The 18,834-nt window shown below is 39.4% G+C and overlaps 1 protein-coding gene across 1 annotated transcript in view; it reads right to left on the bottom strand.

The window, feature by feature from the left end:
• LOC101851458 overlaps window positions 1-17,605 on the bottom strand; it is an 88,710-nt gene extending 71,105 nt beyond the window's left edge. The window contains exons 1-8 of the mRNA XM_005089614.3: window positions 17,079-17,605; window positions 14,542-14,627; window positions 12,952-13,120; window positions 8,435-8,522; window positions 3,892-4,110; window positions 3,426-3,692; window positions 2,521-2,662; window positions 323-423 (exon numbers count right to left, since the gene is read on the bottom strand). Coding sequence (XP_005089671.3) covers window positions 323-423; window positions 2,521-2,662; window positions 3,426-3,692; window positions 3,892-4,110; window positions 8,435-8,522; window positions 12,952-13,120; window positions 14,542-14,627; window positions 17,079-17,505 — 1,499 coding nt within the window. The 5' untranslated portion in view covers window positions 17,506-17,605. The remainder of the gene's footprint in view (window positions 1-322; window positions 424-2,520; window positions 2,663-3,425; window positions 3,693-3,891; window positions 4,111-8,434; window positions 8,523-12,951; window positions 13,121-14,541; window positions 14,628-17,078) is intronic.
• Window positions 17,606-18,834: the final 1,229 nt, after the last annotated feature.

Genomic DNA, 18,834 nt, shown 5'->3' on the forward strand with positions numbered 1-18,834 from the left:
GGAGGAGGAGGAGGAAGAGAAGAAGGAGGAGGTACAGGGAGAGTGGAAGTATATGGGTATATTATAAAGGGAAGAATATATAAGCAAGAGGAGGAGGAACACAAAAAGGAGAAGGACCTATAGAAGGAAAGAGGAAGCAATGATCATAACCTGGAAGTGATAAGGCACGTCAGAGAAGAAAAATAAGAAAGAAAACGATAAAAATGATGTATAATTATAATATGGATGTTTAAATAAATAAGTTTTAGGATAATTGAATGAGGCTGCTATGAGTTTGTGACGATATCAGTGCAGGATTTAGAAAGAGAGAAACACAACCAACCAGCAAGAGCTTGTATCGTTAGCTGTCACTTCAGTGAGGGATGCTGAAACTTGCGCGGTGAAGTTGTAGAACGCCTTGCTATTACAAATGTTGAGACAACCCTTGAAACAGAGAGATGGGATGTAAATTATGTTACGCGGCTTGATCGATACAATTTTGGTTTTTAAAAACAGGATGCTACAACCCTGTTTATTAGAGCCAATTGCAGAAATGTTTGGATTACTACATCAAATGAAAAATTCGGACACATTTTAAAGATAAACAAACAAACAAAAATTGTCTCCGCTCAAGAATCAACTCACGTTTTATGGGTGACAAAGAGCCCAGGCCATAGACTTGAATTATCCTAGATTGGAAACTGTGATGGCCACTGTTATTTGCTCTCCAAATAAACTTTCAAGGTGAAGCGTGTGCGATGTGAGCACTGAGCACAAAAATGACAACAAGACACCAGTCTCGTCACAGTCAAATGTGCACGGTACCTTACTCCCCTTGCCCTTTATTTGGCTCCAAGTTAAGTCAAATCAGACTCTCTGGTCAAATGATGTGCAACTGTGCTCCATAGTGAACCGGAATTACATTAAAGAGCACAGTCTAAGGTATTATATAACACTAATCTATGATCCAGCCTTTACACCAAAGACGCTTGTTGTATAATGCGTTGTTGGAAGTATTTGCGAGCCAACGTAAGAGGGGATAACCAGAAGATACAAATGAGTGTTATGTTAAACAGCTCATTTCTATTTTTAATGTAGGTGTTTCTGCAATCTGCGTCCCCATTGACACAATTTACATCACTGAGTGAATAGGCTAGGCGGGCTTCACCCTGCCTGCCAGGGCCATCGAAGGCGGAGTGACACATTGTCTTCTGAGTGCGACGAGTGCCCATAATTACCAATTACCACCACACCATAGAAGCCGGTACAGTTTTATTCATTTTGAGAGCCAAAGTAATAATGAATTCACGTAATATTATTGTTTTCTCATTCTCCCGATGAAGCACTCAGGGTAAAACATTTTCAATAGTCTCCATCAAGTCTTTTTTTTTTTTGGCCTTTTTTATCCCAGGGCTTTCAACAATAAATGAATGTAATAAGATCATTAGAGGCAACACAAGGGATCTATTTTCTCACACATCAAATCAAACCCAGAAGGTGAAATAATATGAGAAGAAATAAAGTATTATGGGCGTGTAATGACCACTTTTAGTTCTATGCAAGTCAAAACGTTTGTGATATTGTCATGACAGTTGAAGTTAGCCTATGAAAAAGAAATAGGCCTACTCGTAGCAGACCAAAACAGTGCTCTTGAGAATTAAAAACTGTTTCACTGAGTCAGTTTTCTTTACCTTGGGCTGAACAGAAGTAGTACACTCAAAATCATGGACATACTCTTACACACACACGCCCGCGTGCGAGCGCACGCATGTAGGTGCCCAGCCACACACATACACACACACACACACATGCTCCAAGGCCCACATGCAGGTATAGGGACAGGCTATCGCACATGAAAACACTCATGCACACATTTATCCATACACACTCTTCAGAATAGATGTATAGATCATAATCTACACACTCAAATAAAAATGAAGCTATACAATGCTGACAAGTAAACATAGACCCATGGGTGTGTCACGTAACAACTGACAGAGAAAGTGAGCGTTTGTGTAAATTTGTTTGTGTGAGACAGACAGACAAATTAAACAACAGATTAGTGAACAGAAAGAGAGAGAGAGAGAGAGAGAGAGAGAGAGAGAGAGAGAGAGACAGAGACAGACAGACAGACAGAGAGAGGGGGGGGGGATGTGTGTGAAAAGATAGAGAAAAGAATACTGAGCGGAGGAGTAAGAGGGTATTAATTTCGCGTGTAAATGAGACGGGGAGGGAGGGGGTAGAAAGGGGGAAATGAATAGACAGACAGACAGACAGACAGACAGACAGACAGACAGACAGACAGACAGACAGACAGACAGACAGACAAGAAAAAGAAAGATGGGAAGGGGGAGAAAGAATCAGAGAGACAGAGGGGTACAGACACAGACAAAGACAATGGGATGAACATAATAAGGTAAATGATTTTTTTTTTAAACGGCGAGAGAGGTGGAGACAGACAGAACGGGTGAGAATGTGAGATGGACATAAGGTGGGAGATAAAGAATGGCGTGGACGATGACATCTACTTCAACGACTCACCTCAGGAATCTGCAAAGATCTATCTGGTTTACATTGCGAATCCACTTCTTTGTCAAGGGCATCCAGTTTTTTCCACACAAGAGGGCTCAAAGTGCAACTCTCAAGCAATGTACGAGCACTGGCAGCAGAGATTACCAAAATTCTGGAGAAAAACATTTTTTTTTTGGCTGCATAAGTCAAGCGATGTCAAGTATTGTCAGTTGTCTTATAATTATTATCTTTATAAGGTGGGGGGGAGGGCAGAGGACTGCTTGCTCGTATTTTTCCCTTTAACCCATTTTACACCCAGCTAACGGGTCGCTGCCCTTTAGAGTTAAGCAATATTGAATTTTGTGATGTAGAGAAGTCTCCGAAGTAATGTAGATTTGCTTACAGACACGTTTACTTTAGTAAAATACATTTATGACAAAACAGCCCACACGTCCACTCACATAAATAATGTATGGCCTAACATTACTTACTCCGAGGCACTCAAATTGCAATAAATCAAGTTTTAGGAACCGATTAAAAATTGTAAGTGCTTGTGTCTTGAGGCCAATGACTACATGAAACAACTAACACATTTTTGATTGGAAAAGTTCTAAGTGTGAGCCCATCAACATGCAATAAGCAAACGTAGTGTGTACTGCTTGACGTTATGAATGACAATTCGACTGCCCGTTTTGTTTCTTGTTGCCTTACATTTGAATTCACGTCTTTTGAGTGCAACGACTAGCTCCTAACTGCTGCACCACAGACACCTATATACCTAGCTCTCATTGTGTTGATTTGTATTGTACAACGCAACATAAACTAACACTTTCCACTGCATATCCTCGATAAAGTTTACTGTGAGGCAGCAAAAAAAATAAAATCAAGTAATTGCCATTTGCACCGTCATGTGAGCCTAGGATGCTTTCACTCACCCGCAATCTACATCATCATTGTTCTTTTCCAGCTCCGAATATGCCTGATAAATCAGCTTGATGCCTTCGAAGATTTTTCCTGAGCACTCCGTGTTTCCAATGAGCGGGCTAGTAGAGGGCACGGAGATGCACTGGTCCTGTTGACAGTAGCTGGACACAATCGTCTCCACAAAGGAAAGCATCTGCTCTAGGTTAGCTGCCCCGGCAGACGAGCATTGGTTAGAAGAGATCATGGATTTCACACTTGCTTGTGTCTCATTCAGGCCGCTGAGGATGATGGGAAATGGATTGAGTCAAAGGATTCTGGAAATCCAAAACAATATTCTGAAATCAGCATTACAAGAAAACGCTCGACATAAAATTCAGAACAAGATGCCACACTAAAATTTTGAAGATGAGTTACTATCAATTCTAACGGATATGAACATGAAATTCTTGCTATATATTCTCTTTTCCAACTACTTACACGCAAACAGTATTTCCCTGGCTGCTGAAGGCGTTTGAGAGCATTGTCTGCATGGAGAAGATGGACAGGGAGTAACAGTCCTCAGGGTCGTTAGAGTCTAATACGCACGAAGACGTGGCCAGCTTCAGGAAGATTTCTGTGGCTGCTTTGTACAGCTTGTTTCCTGCTCCACACGTGACACGGTGTTCCTGGATACATCTAAGGTCTGCCATTGCAGAGCTGGTAGAGGACACGAAGAAAAAAAATAATAACAGCAAAACCATTTACACGGCTTAAATTCTCGCCCACCGGTAAACTCTATGTGCTTTAAGAAATCTCTTCATGTACAGTATATAGATACCTCAGAAGGCCTGACAGCATTCTGAAATAATCTCAAATTCTAGGGAAGCGTAATTGCAAGCTGCCGCCTTTATACAGGCGTTATGCACTAACAAATGGGGAACGGGGAGGGGGGGGGGAGGAGGGGGGTCGTGGTACAGAGATACGGTGTTCACCTCTCATTCAACAGGTTCCAGGATAGACACCTGTCAGCGACGGAATATTCACCTCCTTTCCTGTTATCTATATATGTCCTGTCATCAGCTTTCATTAATGATTCACTTTCTTCTTTCCACCCTTCACCCTGTCCACCCTCAGCTTCCTCTCTCCTTTATTCTTGCCTCTTTCTACATATACTGCTTCTCCTGGCTCCTTCTTATTGCTGTTTTTCAGCCACACTCCTGATTTTAGCGTTGGTACAATCGAACACTTATTCTTCTCGGGTAAAGGAGCGGAATCTTGGAGGCACCGAGTGCAAGTTGCGCACGTTAAAGATCCATTGGTGGTCTTAAAATCGATAACTGTAGGCCTGGGCCGCCACCTGGGCAAAACTCCAAATTAATTCCTACCAAAATGAAAATACTCTAGTCATTATAAAAACATAATATAGAGCACCTTTGAAATCGTCTGAAGGCAAGGGGCATTACTAAGAAGGAAAAATTGTCGCAGAAGTAAAATTCAGTTGCACTGCAGGTTGAAAAACCAGCAATCGACTACCCCTGAGATCTAACAGTGAACGCATAGAAGATAAATGAATAAGAAGGCTAACTAAATGACCAAATCTTTCGCTGTACATGGCCAGGTATCCATTCACACCTGGGTAAAGAGAGGAAAATTCCTGCAAAGTGTCGTTCCCTTCGACACAACGTTGGGGAGAGTTGAACCGATAATGAACATCGACACCCCCACCCTCCCCGCCCCGAACTCGGAACTTCACGGTTACGAGTCTGGTAGCCTGACCACGAGACTGTCGATGTAACAATATTATAGTGGAGGCAAGACTTCAGTGACAACAACACTGAGGAATTTTTGTTGAACACCAGGGAAGTGAATACGAAAGGTAAGAAAACGGTGAGCAAACCGAGTTGAGAGATTCGACAACTTTTAAAATACAAAGGACATGTAGAGATTTGAAGTCGGAATTTTTGACTGAGAAAAATGAACATTGATATAACATGTAAATACAACATAGCACACAAGTCAACGAAAGAATCTCGACTTAGATTATTGCGTTTTAAAATCATCCATAACATCTTCCCAAGTAACATTCTACTCAATCGCCTAGGCATTAAAAATACTGAACAATGTGAGCACTGTGGTGTCAAAGACGTATATTGAGCACATGTTTATTCATTTTTTCCCTCTTTAAAAACTTCTGGAAATACGTGTATTTCATACGATTTGTTTTAAAACTTCCTCACGTTTTCCCATGACTGACTATTACATACGTTTTGGTTTCAGTGAACGAGGGCCAGGTGTAACAGAAGTTCAATTAAACACCGCTAACCACAGCAAGATACGCTACAGAAAAGCGACAAAATCTATATATTACGCGAATTTTGTTTGAATCGGAACTGGAGCTAAGAGAAAGCAGGTTTTCGTAAAGTTCATAGATAGCGCCTGCGGCGGTAAGATAAAATTATTTTTATAATATATTATATCAATATCTTTTTTCCAGCCCTTCAAATCTGAATGGAACGGATGGGGAAATTTTCTTTTTTTTTGTTGCTGTTGTTTGTTTGTACTTTCTAAAAAAAGATATATAGTTTGCTGGAATTACATTGCATGGTAACATTGTTCAAAACCCCTTTAGACAAAGTTGAAGGACGCCTTATGTTTGGGAGAAAAGATGGCAAGTCTCTTTAGAATAACCGTTCCCTCAGCACTCTACTCATCTTCCGCGGAAGGCGAGAATGTTTCTGAGTGTTCTCAGAGGGTCTGCTGGGGTAATAATAGTTGTAAAGCGCATAGAGCATGCTCTCGTGCTTGGATATGCGCTATACAAATGCAATTATTAGTATTATTATTATTATTATTATTATTATTATTATTATTATTATTATTATTATTATTATTATAATGTTTAGCGCTTCATGAACGATCTCTCTCTCTCTCTCTCTCTCTCTCTCTCTCTCTCTTTCTCTCTCTCTCTCTCTCTCTCTCTCTCTCTCTCTCTCTCTCTCTTTCTTTCTCTCTCTCCCCTCGTCTCTTTATCCTCGTCTTACTTTCGCTCTCCCTCTCTATCTCTCTCCCTTTCTCCTCTCTCTCTCTCTCTCTCTCTCTCTCTCCCTCTCTCTCTCTCTCTCTCTCTCTCTCTTTCTCTCTCTTTCTCTCTCTCTCTCTCTCTCTCTCTCTCTCTCTCTCTCTCTCTCTCTCTCACACACACACTCGCTCTCTCTCACGACGGACGCAGACACATACTCACACACGCACACACACACACACACACACACACACACACACACACACACACACACACACACACACACACACACACACACACACACACACACACACACACTCGTCCACTATCGACTGTAACTTTTCCAACAAAAGCACATCTATGCAAACTTAGCTGGTGGCATATACACAGTAAACGAGTTGTCAAATTCAAGAATCATTTTCAAACGTCACTATGGAAATTACACAAACGTTTAGCGAGACCGTGGAGATGCAGACACAGGGTGCTTGATTGGGGAGTTTGAGGCCGCTTCCCCAGAGACGAGGGGATACAATATTGTTTGTAAGTTGTTCTCTTTCGATTCGGGTTCGAGGACCCGGTGTCGGGATCTCCGCAACTGCATGTTTAAATAAGTATTAAGTCTATATCCCGGTTGTCAACTTCTTACCTACAACCCCCTTACGAAATCCCCAACATAATATCTGCCACTGTACTGTCTACCTACTAAGGTCCTCTCTTCACTTGTCTGGACCCGCTAGCATAGGCTAACACTAGCAAGGTCACCTTAGAAGAGACTGTGCCCACCATTTCGGAACTTCACGGTGACATTAAAGATGGTTCCAGTAGGGAACGGGATAGCGGGTGCCCACGTCCCTCGTGACTCGTCAGAGCAGAGGAAGATAGAACTAACGCTAACACTTTTTTTTTTTAAGAAGCAACCTAGAAGAAGCATGTCTTCGTAAAAATCATATACCCCACATCCTTCCTTAACACCACCACCACCGTCATTTCTAAAATCACCATTGTTCTCAGATCCTTCACAGACATCTATAATTATCTTGAACAGCTCTATGTAACAGTTATAATGTTCTAAAAATTACGTACATAATACATTATTGGGCATTATCATACGCATATTTTTCTACTAATCAGATGGCGTCAATATCAAAAGAAAAACGAAAAAAACAACCGAAAAACAAACAAACAACAAGATAGAATACATTTGTATTCATAATAGGAACGAGCGTGGAAACACTCCAACTTGATTCTCCATGAAGCGAATAAATTAGCACAAGCAAAACTGAATCTGGATAAGGCACATGCCAAAAAAAACTAAAAGAACAATATTAGCTTTCGGTAGTTATACACAGAACTTACACTTGTATGTGATCGAACACTGTATAAATAAAATTCTATTATTATTATTATTTAAATTCGGTCGCAGTCAATGCCGTTGATACACGGCAGGCACTTACGCTCCCCGTTATCTTTTAAATACGCTCGTACTTTACACACACATAAAAATATTTTCGGAAATTTACAAATTTAACAGTTTATAATTGAACGGCTTATTCACTATCTTACGGTTATAGATTTCGGTCTGAACAATCTCATAAATGAAGCCAACCAAAAAAAAAAGACAAAATGCACTGCTCTTGAGAGTTTTGGGGGAAAGTTCAAAGCAGCAAGATTCAGAAGGGTGTTGAATGAAGAGACCTTAGAAAACAAAGAGAATTAAATCAAGTGAAATTTTACACAAGGCCTACAAAAAAGCTTTTAACCACAGACAGACATCAAGGAAAAATAATGCAGTGACAAGTGGGAGAGAGGACGTGCTAAGATCAGACAGACCTCAGACAGACAAAGTGATAGATAGACAGTCACGCAAACCTGATATTGGCTAAAACTCGACAACTACATGGACAAATGAAAGGCCTATTTTCAAAGAAGTCCAATGGTCGCTGTCATTAAACTAATTTTAAAAAAACAAAACGATGTAAAGCGGTAATAAGGCATGAACCATAACAGATGTTAAGTGTGTACCTGCAGCTAAAATTATCACTCCGGATGTAAGTGCGAGTGAAGTCCAGGGCACACTCCAGGGATAAACCATAGTCACATATCTCCGGTGCTGAAAGGAGGAAAGAATACAAAAAGACACTTATAGAAAGAGGTACAAATATTTATAGACCTAAATGTGTCATACATACCATATATATACGAAAGAGGCTCTGATACCGCCTCATATGCATTAAAACGTTATTGTCTTATGACTTATATGACTTTGTTATAATTTTTCTTTGCATTCCGTCAATAGCCTACAAGTTAAGTCCATGAACGAATTCATGTTCCCTTCTTTTTCATAACCAAATTTCAAGAATGAGTAGAGATAATACAAGAACCGAGGAGTTTGAAAAACATTCCACACACGAACACAAACACACACTTACGCATACACACTCTCACACACACACACACACACACACACACACACACACACACTCTCTCTCTCTCTCTCTCTCTCTCTCTCTCTCTCTCAGTTTCTCACTCACTCTCTCTCACTTACTCTATATATATATATATATATATATATATATATATATATATATATATATATATATATATATATAATATTAATATATATATGTATGTATTTTAAAAAATATATAATGTACATGTATATATATGAGGGTGGTTGGCGGGTGCTCTGGTGTTGTTTGCATTTTCTTTCCTATCAAACATCTATAGTTTTTATCTCCCCTTCTTCTTTTTGTGTTTGTTACTCTCTTGTAACACCTCTAATCTTCGGCACTTCATCATCATCCAGTGCCAGATCTGCGACAGACATCGGCGATCATGGTTTTCCATTCATTCCTTTGCTCGGATGCTCTCAAAAAAGCTACGTTTCCCTGATCTTTCCCTTTTACCCATTTGTTTAGGTTCCCTAAGTATGTTGTTCTGGGCCTACCCCTGCCTCGCTTGCCCTCAATTTTGCCAGTGAGAGCTAGATGTTCAAGACCCTTATATCTATTCAGGTGTCCCAAAAACAGCATTTGTCGTTTCTTGATTGTTTTTAACATTGAGCGTCCCATGTGGGCTTCATCAAGCACTACCTCATTTGATTTCTTTTCCTTCCACGATACTCTTAGCAGTCTCCTAAGAAACCACATGTCTGTTGCTTCTCTTTTATTTTCACTGTCTTTAGTGATTGTCCAGCATTCACAGCCATATAGAAGGGTTGACCAAACATAGCATTTTAGGACTTTCAGGACTTCGGCACTTATATGACCTTATTCTGTTGCAAGTGCCATAAAACACTTACTAAAACTTTAAAAAACTTAATATTATATATATAACAGAAACGCGAAATCCTGTTTACTTTTGTAATGGTGATAATGTTTGGTTTCCATTTTAACAAAACGGGGGAGCTTAAACACAAACGGTTTTCTAGCATTATGAAGGGATACGTGGGGCATCACTGTGAATTTTTAATTTCAATGGAATACATTTTTCAACTTCCGATTAATGCATCAAAATGCTCAGCCGCGGGAATGGCCACCAGTAGATGGGATAAATGCAGTAAATATCCGGTACTATGAAGCCACTAGGTTGTTGGTAACGTAGCGGGATCTGCCTCCATATCTCCTGGATGGCCACATACAGTTCCTGCCCGGTTCTCGGTGCTGGTTGTCTTCCTTCGAGTCCCGTTTAACTACTTCCCACCCAAAAATGCTCAATTGGGTTTTAATCTCGGCTAAGGGAGGGCGAGGCGGCAGAGAGATGTCATGGCGTTGGAGGAAACTCTACGTAGAACAGGCAGTGTGCACACGTGCATTATCATGCTGGAACCCGAAGTTCAAATTTTGTCTGTGTAGAGTTAGCCCAAGAACTTGTGCTATGCAGCGGGCAGCATTGACACCTTGACCCCGACCTTGATCTTGATTTTGGAAGATCACAGGTCCTATTTTGTGGTACTACATGATTCTACCCCAGATCATGATGCCATGTCCTCCACAATGATTCCTCTCTTTGACACAGTTATCACACTAATGTCACACTCTCTCTTGATAAACTCTGAGGTGCCTGTTAGTTGTATCTATGGAGAGTAGGCATTCGCCCGCAAAGATAACCAAACACCAATCTCTCGGACACCAGTTGGCATGGTTCCGAACCCAGTTGACACGTTCCTGGCGATTGTGTGCAGTCAAGACTACACCATGGTAAGGTCGATAGCGTCTAATGCCAACCTTTCACAATCGTCGGTTCACTGTGAGTCAACTTCTGGCTCTTCCATGGGTACACCTTATCAAATCTGAAGTTCTTGTAGCTGTTTGAAGTCGATTTGCAAGATGCTTCCAGACAATTTGTCTGTCTGCACGTGCATCGGCCAATCTGGGTCAACCTGACCTTTGTCAGTCCGCCGTAGAGTTTGTGAGCTGAAAACGGGTTGTCAGTCTGTGGATAGTCGAGAAGTCAACGCCAAAATGATTGGCCACAACAATTGGCCCTTCTCCACCCTCCAAACAGCCAATTGTGTTTTCTTGCCGTGTAGGTCTTGAAGGTGTCTTTGTCGTTACAAGTGCAGGTGAAAAGACGAAACCGATTTTTTTAACCACCGCTGTTATTGCTGAGCTAAGGTGAATGATTTTCTCCCTTTTTTCACTCATTTAGATCGTGTTTCTAACGCACTACGTGGCTTTTTTCATACATCAATTAAGGGGCAAAACGTCTATAGTGCGCTCAAAAATTCGTGGTGCAACTTATTTTCAAATATCTCCTCAACTATCGAACATAGGTTCTCCAATGTTTGTACAGTGACTAGTATCAATTTGTCTTAACAGATCAACATTTTTGTAAACGTCTGCAAGCTGTATTCTAGAAAATTCCTTTATAAATACTTATTAAAAATCCAAGTGGGTGATTTCTAAAGATTTTAAAATGTTTACAGCTGGGGCAATATATAGCTTTTAATAGCAAGTCCGTCAGGTTTTTCTAATCGGGACACAATGCTTATTGAAAGAATGTTTTGAGAGCCATTAGTGCAAAAATGTGTTCACTAGAACAGCAATTTCTTGTAACAAGTTTTGCAAATAAAAATTGTCTTTGATGAGCTGTGACGTAGGCCATATGCGTAATCGAAATGTGTGTGAGAAGCGGGAAGTGCGTGAACAGTACCATTTAACGTGTGACAGATATTTCAAGTATTTTATATACATTTATGAAGAAAAGATTTTTAATCTAGCCCCAATTGTTCTAGAAAAATATGGTTTAGTTAAGACAAATTGATACAAACTGCTATGCAAAGTATGGATGACATTGATTCACCTGTTAAAGAGATATTTGAGGATAAATTGCACAACGAATTTTTTATCGCACTATAGTTGTCACTGACAAGCAAGATTAGCGACATTTGATTTCCAAAGAGCATATGACATACTACCAATGGTGTACATTTCAGTCTTGTACCATTGATAGTTATTTGATTATGGCAAAAAATAGAATTAGTCTTTTGCGTTTCTTTTGCTCACCAGTATATATTTACTAGTATATATATATATATATATAATATATATATATATATTATATATATTATATATACATACGTCAAAACAATGAAATCAAAGAAATCAGCATTGTTTTGGCCCATGGCAATTTTTTTCTTTTTTTTTTTTTAGCTCAACACCTTTTACGTCCATTTAAAAACACATTTCTGTGTGGATTTTACTGAAAAAAATATTGTTTAAAGACACAAAAATGTAAATTTTAAGTTTCCAAGGACTCCCAGGCTATACCAAACTTTGTCGGCCATTTTCTCGCTAATTTTACACCTGAAACCAGGCGACCTTGACCTCTTTTAGTTGCAAATATTTCGACTTCTATTCTAAATTGGTGGATATTTTTTCCACCAAAAAAGGAAGGCAAATGAACCCCACATACCTCAAAATTGACAAGAGCCTGATTCCATTACGTCGTGACACATATATACATTTATATATATATTATATATATATATATATATACATATATATACATATATATATATATATATATATATATATATATATATATATACAAACACACACACACACACACATACACATATACACACATACATACACACATACACACTTACATACATACATTCATACATTCATACATACATACATACATACATATACATACATACATACATACATACATACATACATACATACATACATACATACATACATACATACATACATACATACATACATACATACATACATACATACATACATACATACAGACAGACAGACACATATACATACATACATATATATATATATATATATATATATATATATATATATATATATATATACAATGTATATATATATATATATATATATAATGTATAATATGTATAATATATAATATATGTGTGCATATAATAAAATATGCTCATATGCTCATATTGTGTTCAATCTTTTAGTGTCTGAAAGTACTGCGTGGTCGGCAATAAAGAACAGTAAGTTGTGCGTCCTTCCAACAATCCTTTAAAAACTAAAGTCATTTACCGTTCACATCTGGGCCGCCAATCAAACTGTCGACGTTGCATTTGTTGTCATAGCAGCAGGCACTGTCCTTGGGTCCATTTCCGTCCCCGTTGTTGCAATGTTTTGGCTTTATGCACTTGGCGGTGTATTCTCTTTTATTGCCCAAAATCTTTTCTTCCACATAACACGCCTGTGGGGAGGTGGTGAGGGAGAGAGAAGAAGGATGGAAGTCAACAAAACTCCATGGTTTTATTAATCAAGAAATGCATTAATTGTTTCTTTTTATTTATAGATCGTTGTCATAATTTTTTTTTATAGTTATTGTTTTTCTTTTGAGTATAATACTACTTTGAGACATCGTACGATCATGGATTGAGATTAAAGTCACTAGATGGATTCTGAGTTTTTTGCCTGTAAAGAGTCATCATGCGCATCAATGGTTTGTGAGCACGCACAGATGCGAGAGAGGAACAAAAAGTAATGGAAGTTGTAAAGTCTCTCAAAATCTTTAGCTATTTTGAATTTGAAATTTGCATAGTTATGAGATGCTTCGCCATCGCGCGCAGGTGACCCGAGTTTGATTCCTGAGAGGGGAGAATTTGTATCGAGTGGCTTGGTATCGGCTGGGGTGTTGTAACAAAGATTGTACATAACAAAATACATTTAGTTCACAAGTCCAATAAAGTGTTCGCGGAAGTCCGCACATTTTGTTCATATGGCGCTTTCGTTTCTCCAGAAGAAGAATAGGAATAGCACAGTATGTTAGTTTCACTTTTATTATTTTTCACATAACTGTTCGCAAAAACCGCACCTTTTCGGAGAGGGCACCACCGGATTTTGAGAACACTTTTTTAATTGGCTCAAAGAGAGGAGTGAACTAATTTGTTATGTACGATCTTTGGTTGTAATCCCCATGATACTTTCTTCAGTTATAGTTTGAACCCAGTGCTGGCATGTGCTCACCGGTTGAAGCATCATTTTAAAAAGGAAAGAAATATTCTACCTCCCAATCTTCTAGATCGGTTAACTCAACCTTTTTTTCCAAAAAAGAGGTGTGTCCGAATAAATGTGAATCAGCTACAGAATCAAAAACAGTATAGTTATGATTTACTGTACTGCTGGAACTTTGGAAATGCACTTAATTCAGCTGGGGAAAAAAAACAACTAATGACTTTTTTTTTTTAAATTATGCTTCTAAAAACTGCAGAAAAGAATTGCAGTTCATGGAACTGTATATGTGAGTGCATGTGTGTGATTTTATATATATATATATATATATATTTGTGTGTGTGTGTGTGTGTGTGTGTGTGTGTGTGTGTGTGTGTGTGTGTGTGTGTGTGTGTGTTGACATAATTATTATGCCTGTGCGTCTACGTCTGTGCGTGCAAGCACTGAAAAAGGAGGATAGGGGGGTTTAGGATTTAGTCTTTATGACGTTCTTCAAATAAACTTTCAAAATTGTCTTAATAATCAACTTTGTTCTATGCTTTTACATGTTTGTTTGTTTGATTGTTTGGTTGTTTGTTTGTTTATTTGTTTGTATGTTTGTTTGGAGGGGTAGGGTTCTTATTTTTGATATTATGGTTACCGATATCTCTATACAACTCCTACCTGCTCTTTGTGGGAACACTTTTGTGTCCTGCTTTTGCAGAAGCCGAAGTTCGTCAACTTCTTGCAGTAATAGCATGTCAGGATTTCTGAGAATTAGATGGCCAAATCAAGCTATTCAAGTTCAAGTTAAGTTATTTTAGGCTCAAGAAAGTACAAAAGTGACAGTCCTCTCTCCACTGCACTAGTTGAGAAGAGAGAACAGGGTAGCAAATCAAATAAATGCATACTAGCTAGAGTTGCAATATCGCTAATAGTACGTTACTACGCTGGTTAGAATTGAAAGCCTGGCCCCTTTCATGATTCTTTTATCCCTTTTTCTTTTCGTCATTTAAACGGTGTGCTTCTATCGACCAAATAAAAAGGAATAAATTGCACTCCATACACAAAACCAGTACCATGTTTGTTATCGGGGCAGCAATATCATTTGACAGATCTTGTCACTTAAACTTTTTTCTTTGCAAATATGTTAAATTGTATCTCAAATTTCCCATATTTCTATGCTTGAGCTACATGCACTAACTTAAGACTGTGTAACAGAGTGAGATCGTCTTGGCCATCAGGCATAATTTTTATCCTGGAAGGTGTGGACCAGCGCAGCATCAATAGAGCGACAAAAGAACAAAGGAGAGAGGTCACTAGATCTAGTGCAACTCAAATGCATCTTGGTAATTTATTACACGTTAATCGTGTCCGATGTAACTCAGAATCTTGTGGTCCCGATCTTTGTCCAGTCCTTTTATTTCAAGAGTCATGATTAAAAGACGCTGAAAAGCAGTGGATTGCGAGAACCCGATCTAAATTGTCATGGACGGATGGGTTTCTACCTGTTTAAGACTCATAATATTGTCTCTAGGCACGTAGTTAATGAGCAGAAGAAACCTATCACATGAACGTTAAGGATAGATGCATGAGCATTGCAACATTCAGACCTGGTTAAGGTTCTTACTCTATTTAGACACGGAGATCATCAGTAGAAGATACCGACCACTCAGAACGTTTATTATAGATGTGTGAGCGCATAAAGCCGGTAACATTACGATATCTGAACATAAACAGAGGTCTGCTAACACAGCAGAGAGAGAGAGAGAGAGAGAGAGAGAGAGAGAGAGAGAGAGAGAGAGAGAGGTGTAGAAAAGACTAAGGACGGTCGTTTGACCATAATATTATTATTGCATGTAGTTCTGTGCAAGAACTTAAGGTTGGGAGAGATGTGAGGAGATGTAGGACTAACAAAAGATGTAGCTAGCAGAGGCGAAGCGTCTATATAATCAAATAATCACTGCTTCCCTTCCTAATTTTGAAACATTGTCGCAGTCAAATTCACCCATAAACGTAAACTTCATAAATTAAATGTAAAAAGACGTTCATAATCAACAATGAACAGTACGCCTAACATTCTAAACGGTTTCATTGCCACAGAAATAGCCTGTTCACCCCTCTTGGGCCACTCCATAAGCAGTCACAAGCTTTGATTAAGTAAGCTTTTAAAGTGAGGCTGGAAGAGTCTACCAATAGAGTTGAAGGGAACATGTGCATGGCAGCCAAAACTGTTTCATTGCCACATATACCTTGTTCACCCCTTTCGGGCCACAGTTATAATCAGTCTCAAGCACTGATTAGGTACTAACTCCTAATAATCTCTCGACTGCTTCGAGTGCTTGTTTTTTTTTCCTCAACTTTTTACTGCCCTATAATCAGATCGTGACCTCGATTATGACACAGGCTCGTGGCCGCGAAAGGCTAGACAAAAAACAGCCAAATGTGAAATTTTAAAAATGATAATTGTCATGTTCTGCCAAAGAGTTAGACTCCCTGGTAGATCTATAACAATTATATCTAGTACTGACATCTCTGCTTCTTTGCTTTGTGTTTGTGTATTCACATCTAAAGTTAAATTTAATTTTAATTGGAATTGATATTTAATTAGATACTTTCCCTATTAATTTGGCAGTTGAACATACAATAATGAATTCCAGATTTGTTTTCATTCACAACTCTGAGTCGCCGCCTCGAGCAAGGTTCTTGTGTGATATCCCCAGGCCATATCTGGTCCCGTTTCACTTTGATTACCCTGTCAAACAAGTCAGCCTTCTCCCCTGGTAGCTAACACAAGCCAGTCGACATTTACTGACGACTGTTAAGGCCAGGCGCGGTTCGTCCATAGAGCACGGTCGTGCAGTGCCGCCCAAAATGTTTTTAATGTTCTATGACGTAAAGCACCCACAATAATAAAATAAAAGACGCCAGAAACAAACGCTTTAGTTTTGCAGTGTGTATTGATATCTATACGTGGTATCATAACGTGAAGCGTTGTTTTCTAACGTGAAGTCCTTGCAATAGTTTTCACGAAAACTTGTTAATGAGAATGCTATATCATCACGAGCATGTATGTGTGTGTAACAAGTACATGTCAGTATTTGTCATGAGCAAACAAGTTAGTCAGAACGTACTGTTACAACTGACGTGCACAAAGCATGGGTCAGGGACGCTGTTTTGGTCAGTAAGGTAAAATTACCTCGAGTATTACTATATCTTACTTGTGTTAGAGCATCTCTCCTCGACAGCTTCCCACGCAGCCGAATAGACAGGCTGCAAGATGTTTCGCCTGAAAGCTGGAAGAGATTTGAGTCCATTCTGCAAACATCCCCAGGCCCGCCTCACATTTGCGCACAACTCAGTGAGGCCAGGCGCACGAGGTGGCGGTTCCTGGGGGGTTTTATTAATCGTTCCTGCTGTCCTGTTACTATTCTCATCGTCTCCGAGGTCGCGAATTTGACGCGCTAATGAGTCAAATGTGCTGGCACATTGGAAGACATCAACACAGCCCTCTTTGTAGCCTCTGAAGTGGTGCAGCGTCCGTCTTTGAGTTTGATAGATCCTGCCATAATCTTGAGTGCCGCACGTACGAGTGTTCTCCGTTACGCATAATTTCAGTTCGTTGATGAACCTGTGCAGAAAGGGCATTGTTCTCAAGACCGAATTAAGTACAATATTATGGTAAATTATTAAATTTACGTACTTCGGTTCACCTACTTTTAGACTCTTTGGGGGGGGGGGGGCTCTAGTGGTTGACAGGTAATGAGGTTTTCCTCTCATTCAATATGTCACTGGTTCGAATCCAGACAACGACGGAACAACGACAGAACATTTTCTTCTCTTAAATGTTCTCCTTTCACCTCTTTTCCTGCTCTCTAACAATGTTCTGTCGTCTGCTTTCGTCTCCACTTTTAACCCCGACCCCCTCACCTTCTTTGCCCCTACTCTGGATTCCTGACTCTTTATGAAGCCTTTCTACTGCTACTCCTTGACTCCTTCTTACTGCTGTCTTTCAGCCACATTCTGATTTTATGTTAGAAAAGATCTAAGACCTAACCTCCTTGATTAAAGGCGAAAAATCTCGGAGGTGCCGTGAGCAAGATTTGTTAAAGATTGATGTTCCAAAATCGATAAGAGTAGACTTCGGCCGCCACCTGAACAAAATTTTCAAAATTTCCTACCCACCGAAAACGTTTCCTGCGCGCTCATATGACCTTATGCAGTTGGGAGCGTCGTGAAACACTTACCCAAAAAATATTTTAAAAGACTTTTATGAAATACCATAATTTTTCTTCCTTTCTTGTGTCCTTTTGTACTTACTTACGCCTTCCTTTCCTTACTTTATTTACCAATTAGTCACTCAATTTCTTCAGTGAACTTTTCTTTTCTTTGTTCCCTTCTATGTTCATTCAGCAATTTAAAATACCAAAAATCTTTCCTTTTTCTTTACTCTCTTCTTTGGGGAACACTCTCGTTGCTGTGGTCTACTCTTCTGTGTAAGGTTGATCAGATTTGTACATTCCTAACAAAATTATTCAAGACTACTTAATTTTCCTGCTGTTCAACGACAACTACGGCGACAACGATAATGACGACAACAATTACGACAACAATGACATCGACAACGACGACGACAACGAAGACAATGATGATGATGATGATGATGATGATGATGATGATGATGATGATGATGATGATGATGATGATGGTGATGATGATGATGATGATGTTTTGTTTCCTTAATGGGCCTGGTGGACTCCACGAAGAAATCTTCGAACGAGAGAGAGGCTCTTTTTCGACTCCATTGTCATTATACTTAGAGGCACCTCCACTCGCCCAAATAACTCCATTCGAATTGCCATTGTTAATGGACATTCTCCTTTTCAGGGCTGCATCTTCGGCAACCTGGGCTGAGCTCTTTATTCACAAAGTTCTTGTACCATCTCAAGCTTCAATGCTGCTGCTGCTGCTGCTGCT

The sequence above is a fragment of the Aplysia californica genome, unplaced genomic scaffold, assembly GCF_000002075.1.
Source record: "Aplysia californica isolate F4 #8 unplaced genomic scaffold, AplCal3.0 scaffold00007, whole genome shotgun sequence".
Taxonomy (NCBI): domain Eukaryota; kingdom Metazoa; phylum Mollusca; class Gastropoda; order Aplysiida; family Aplysiidae; genus Aplysia; species Aplysia californica.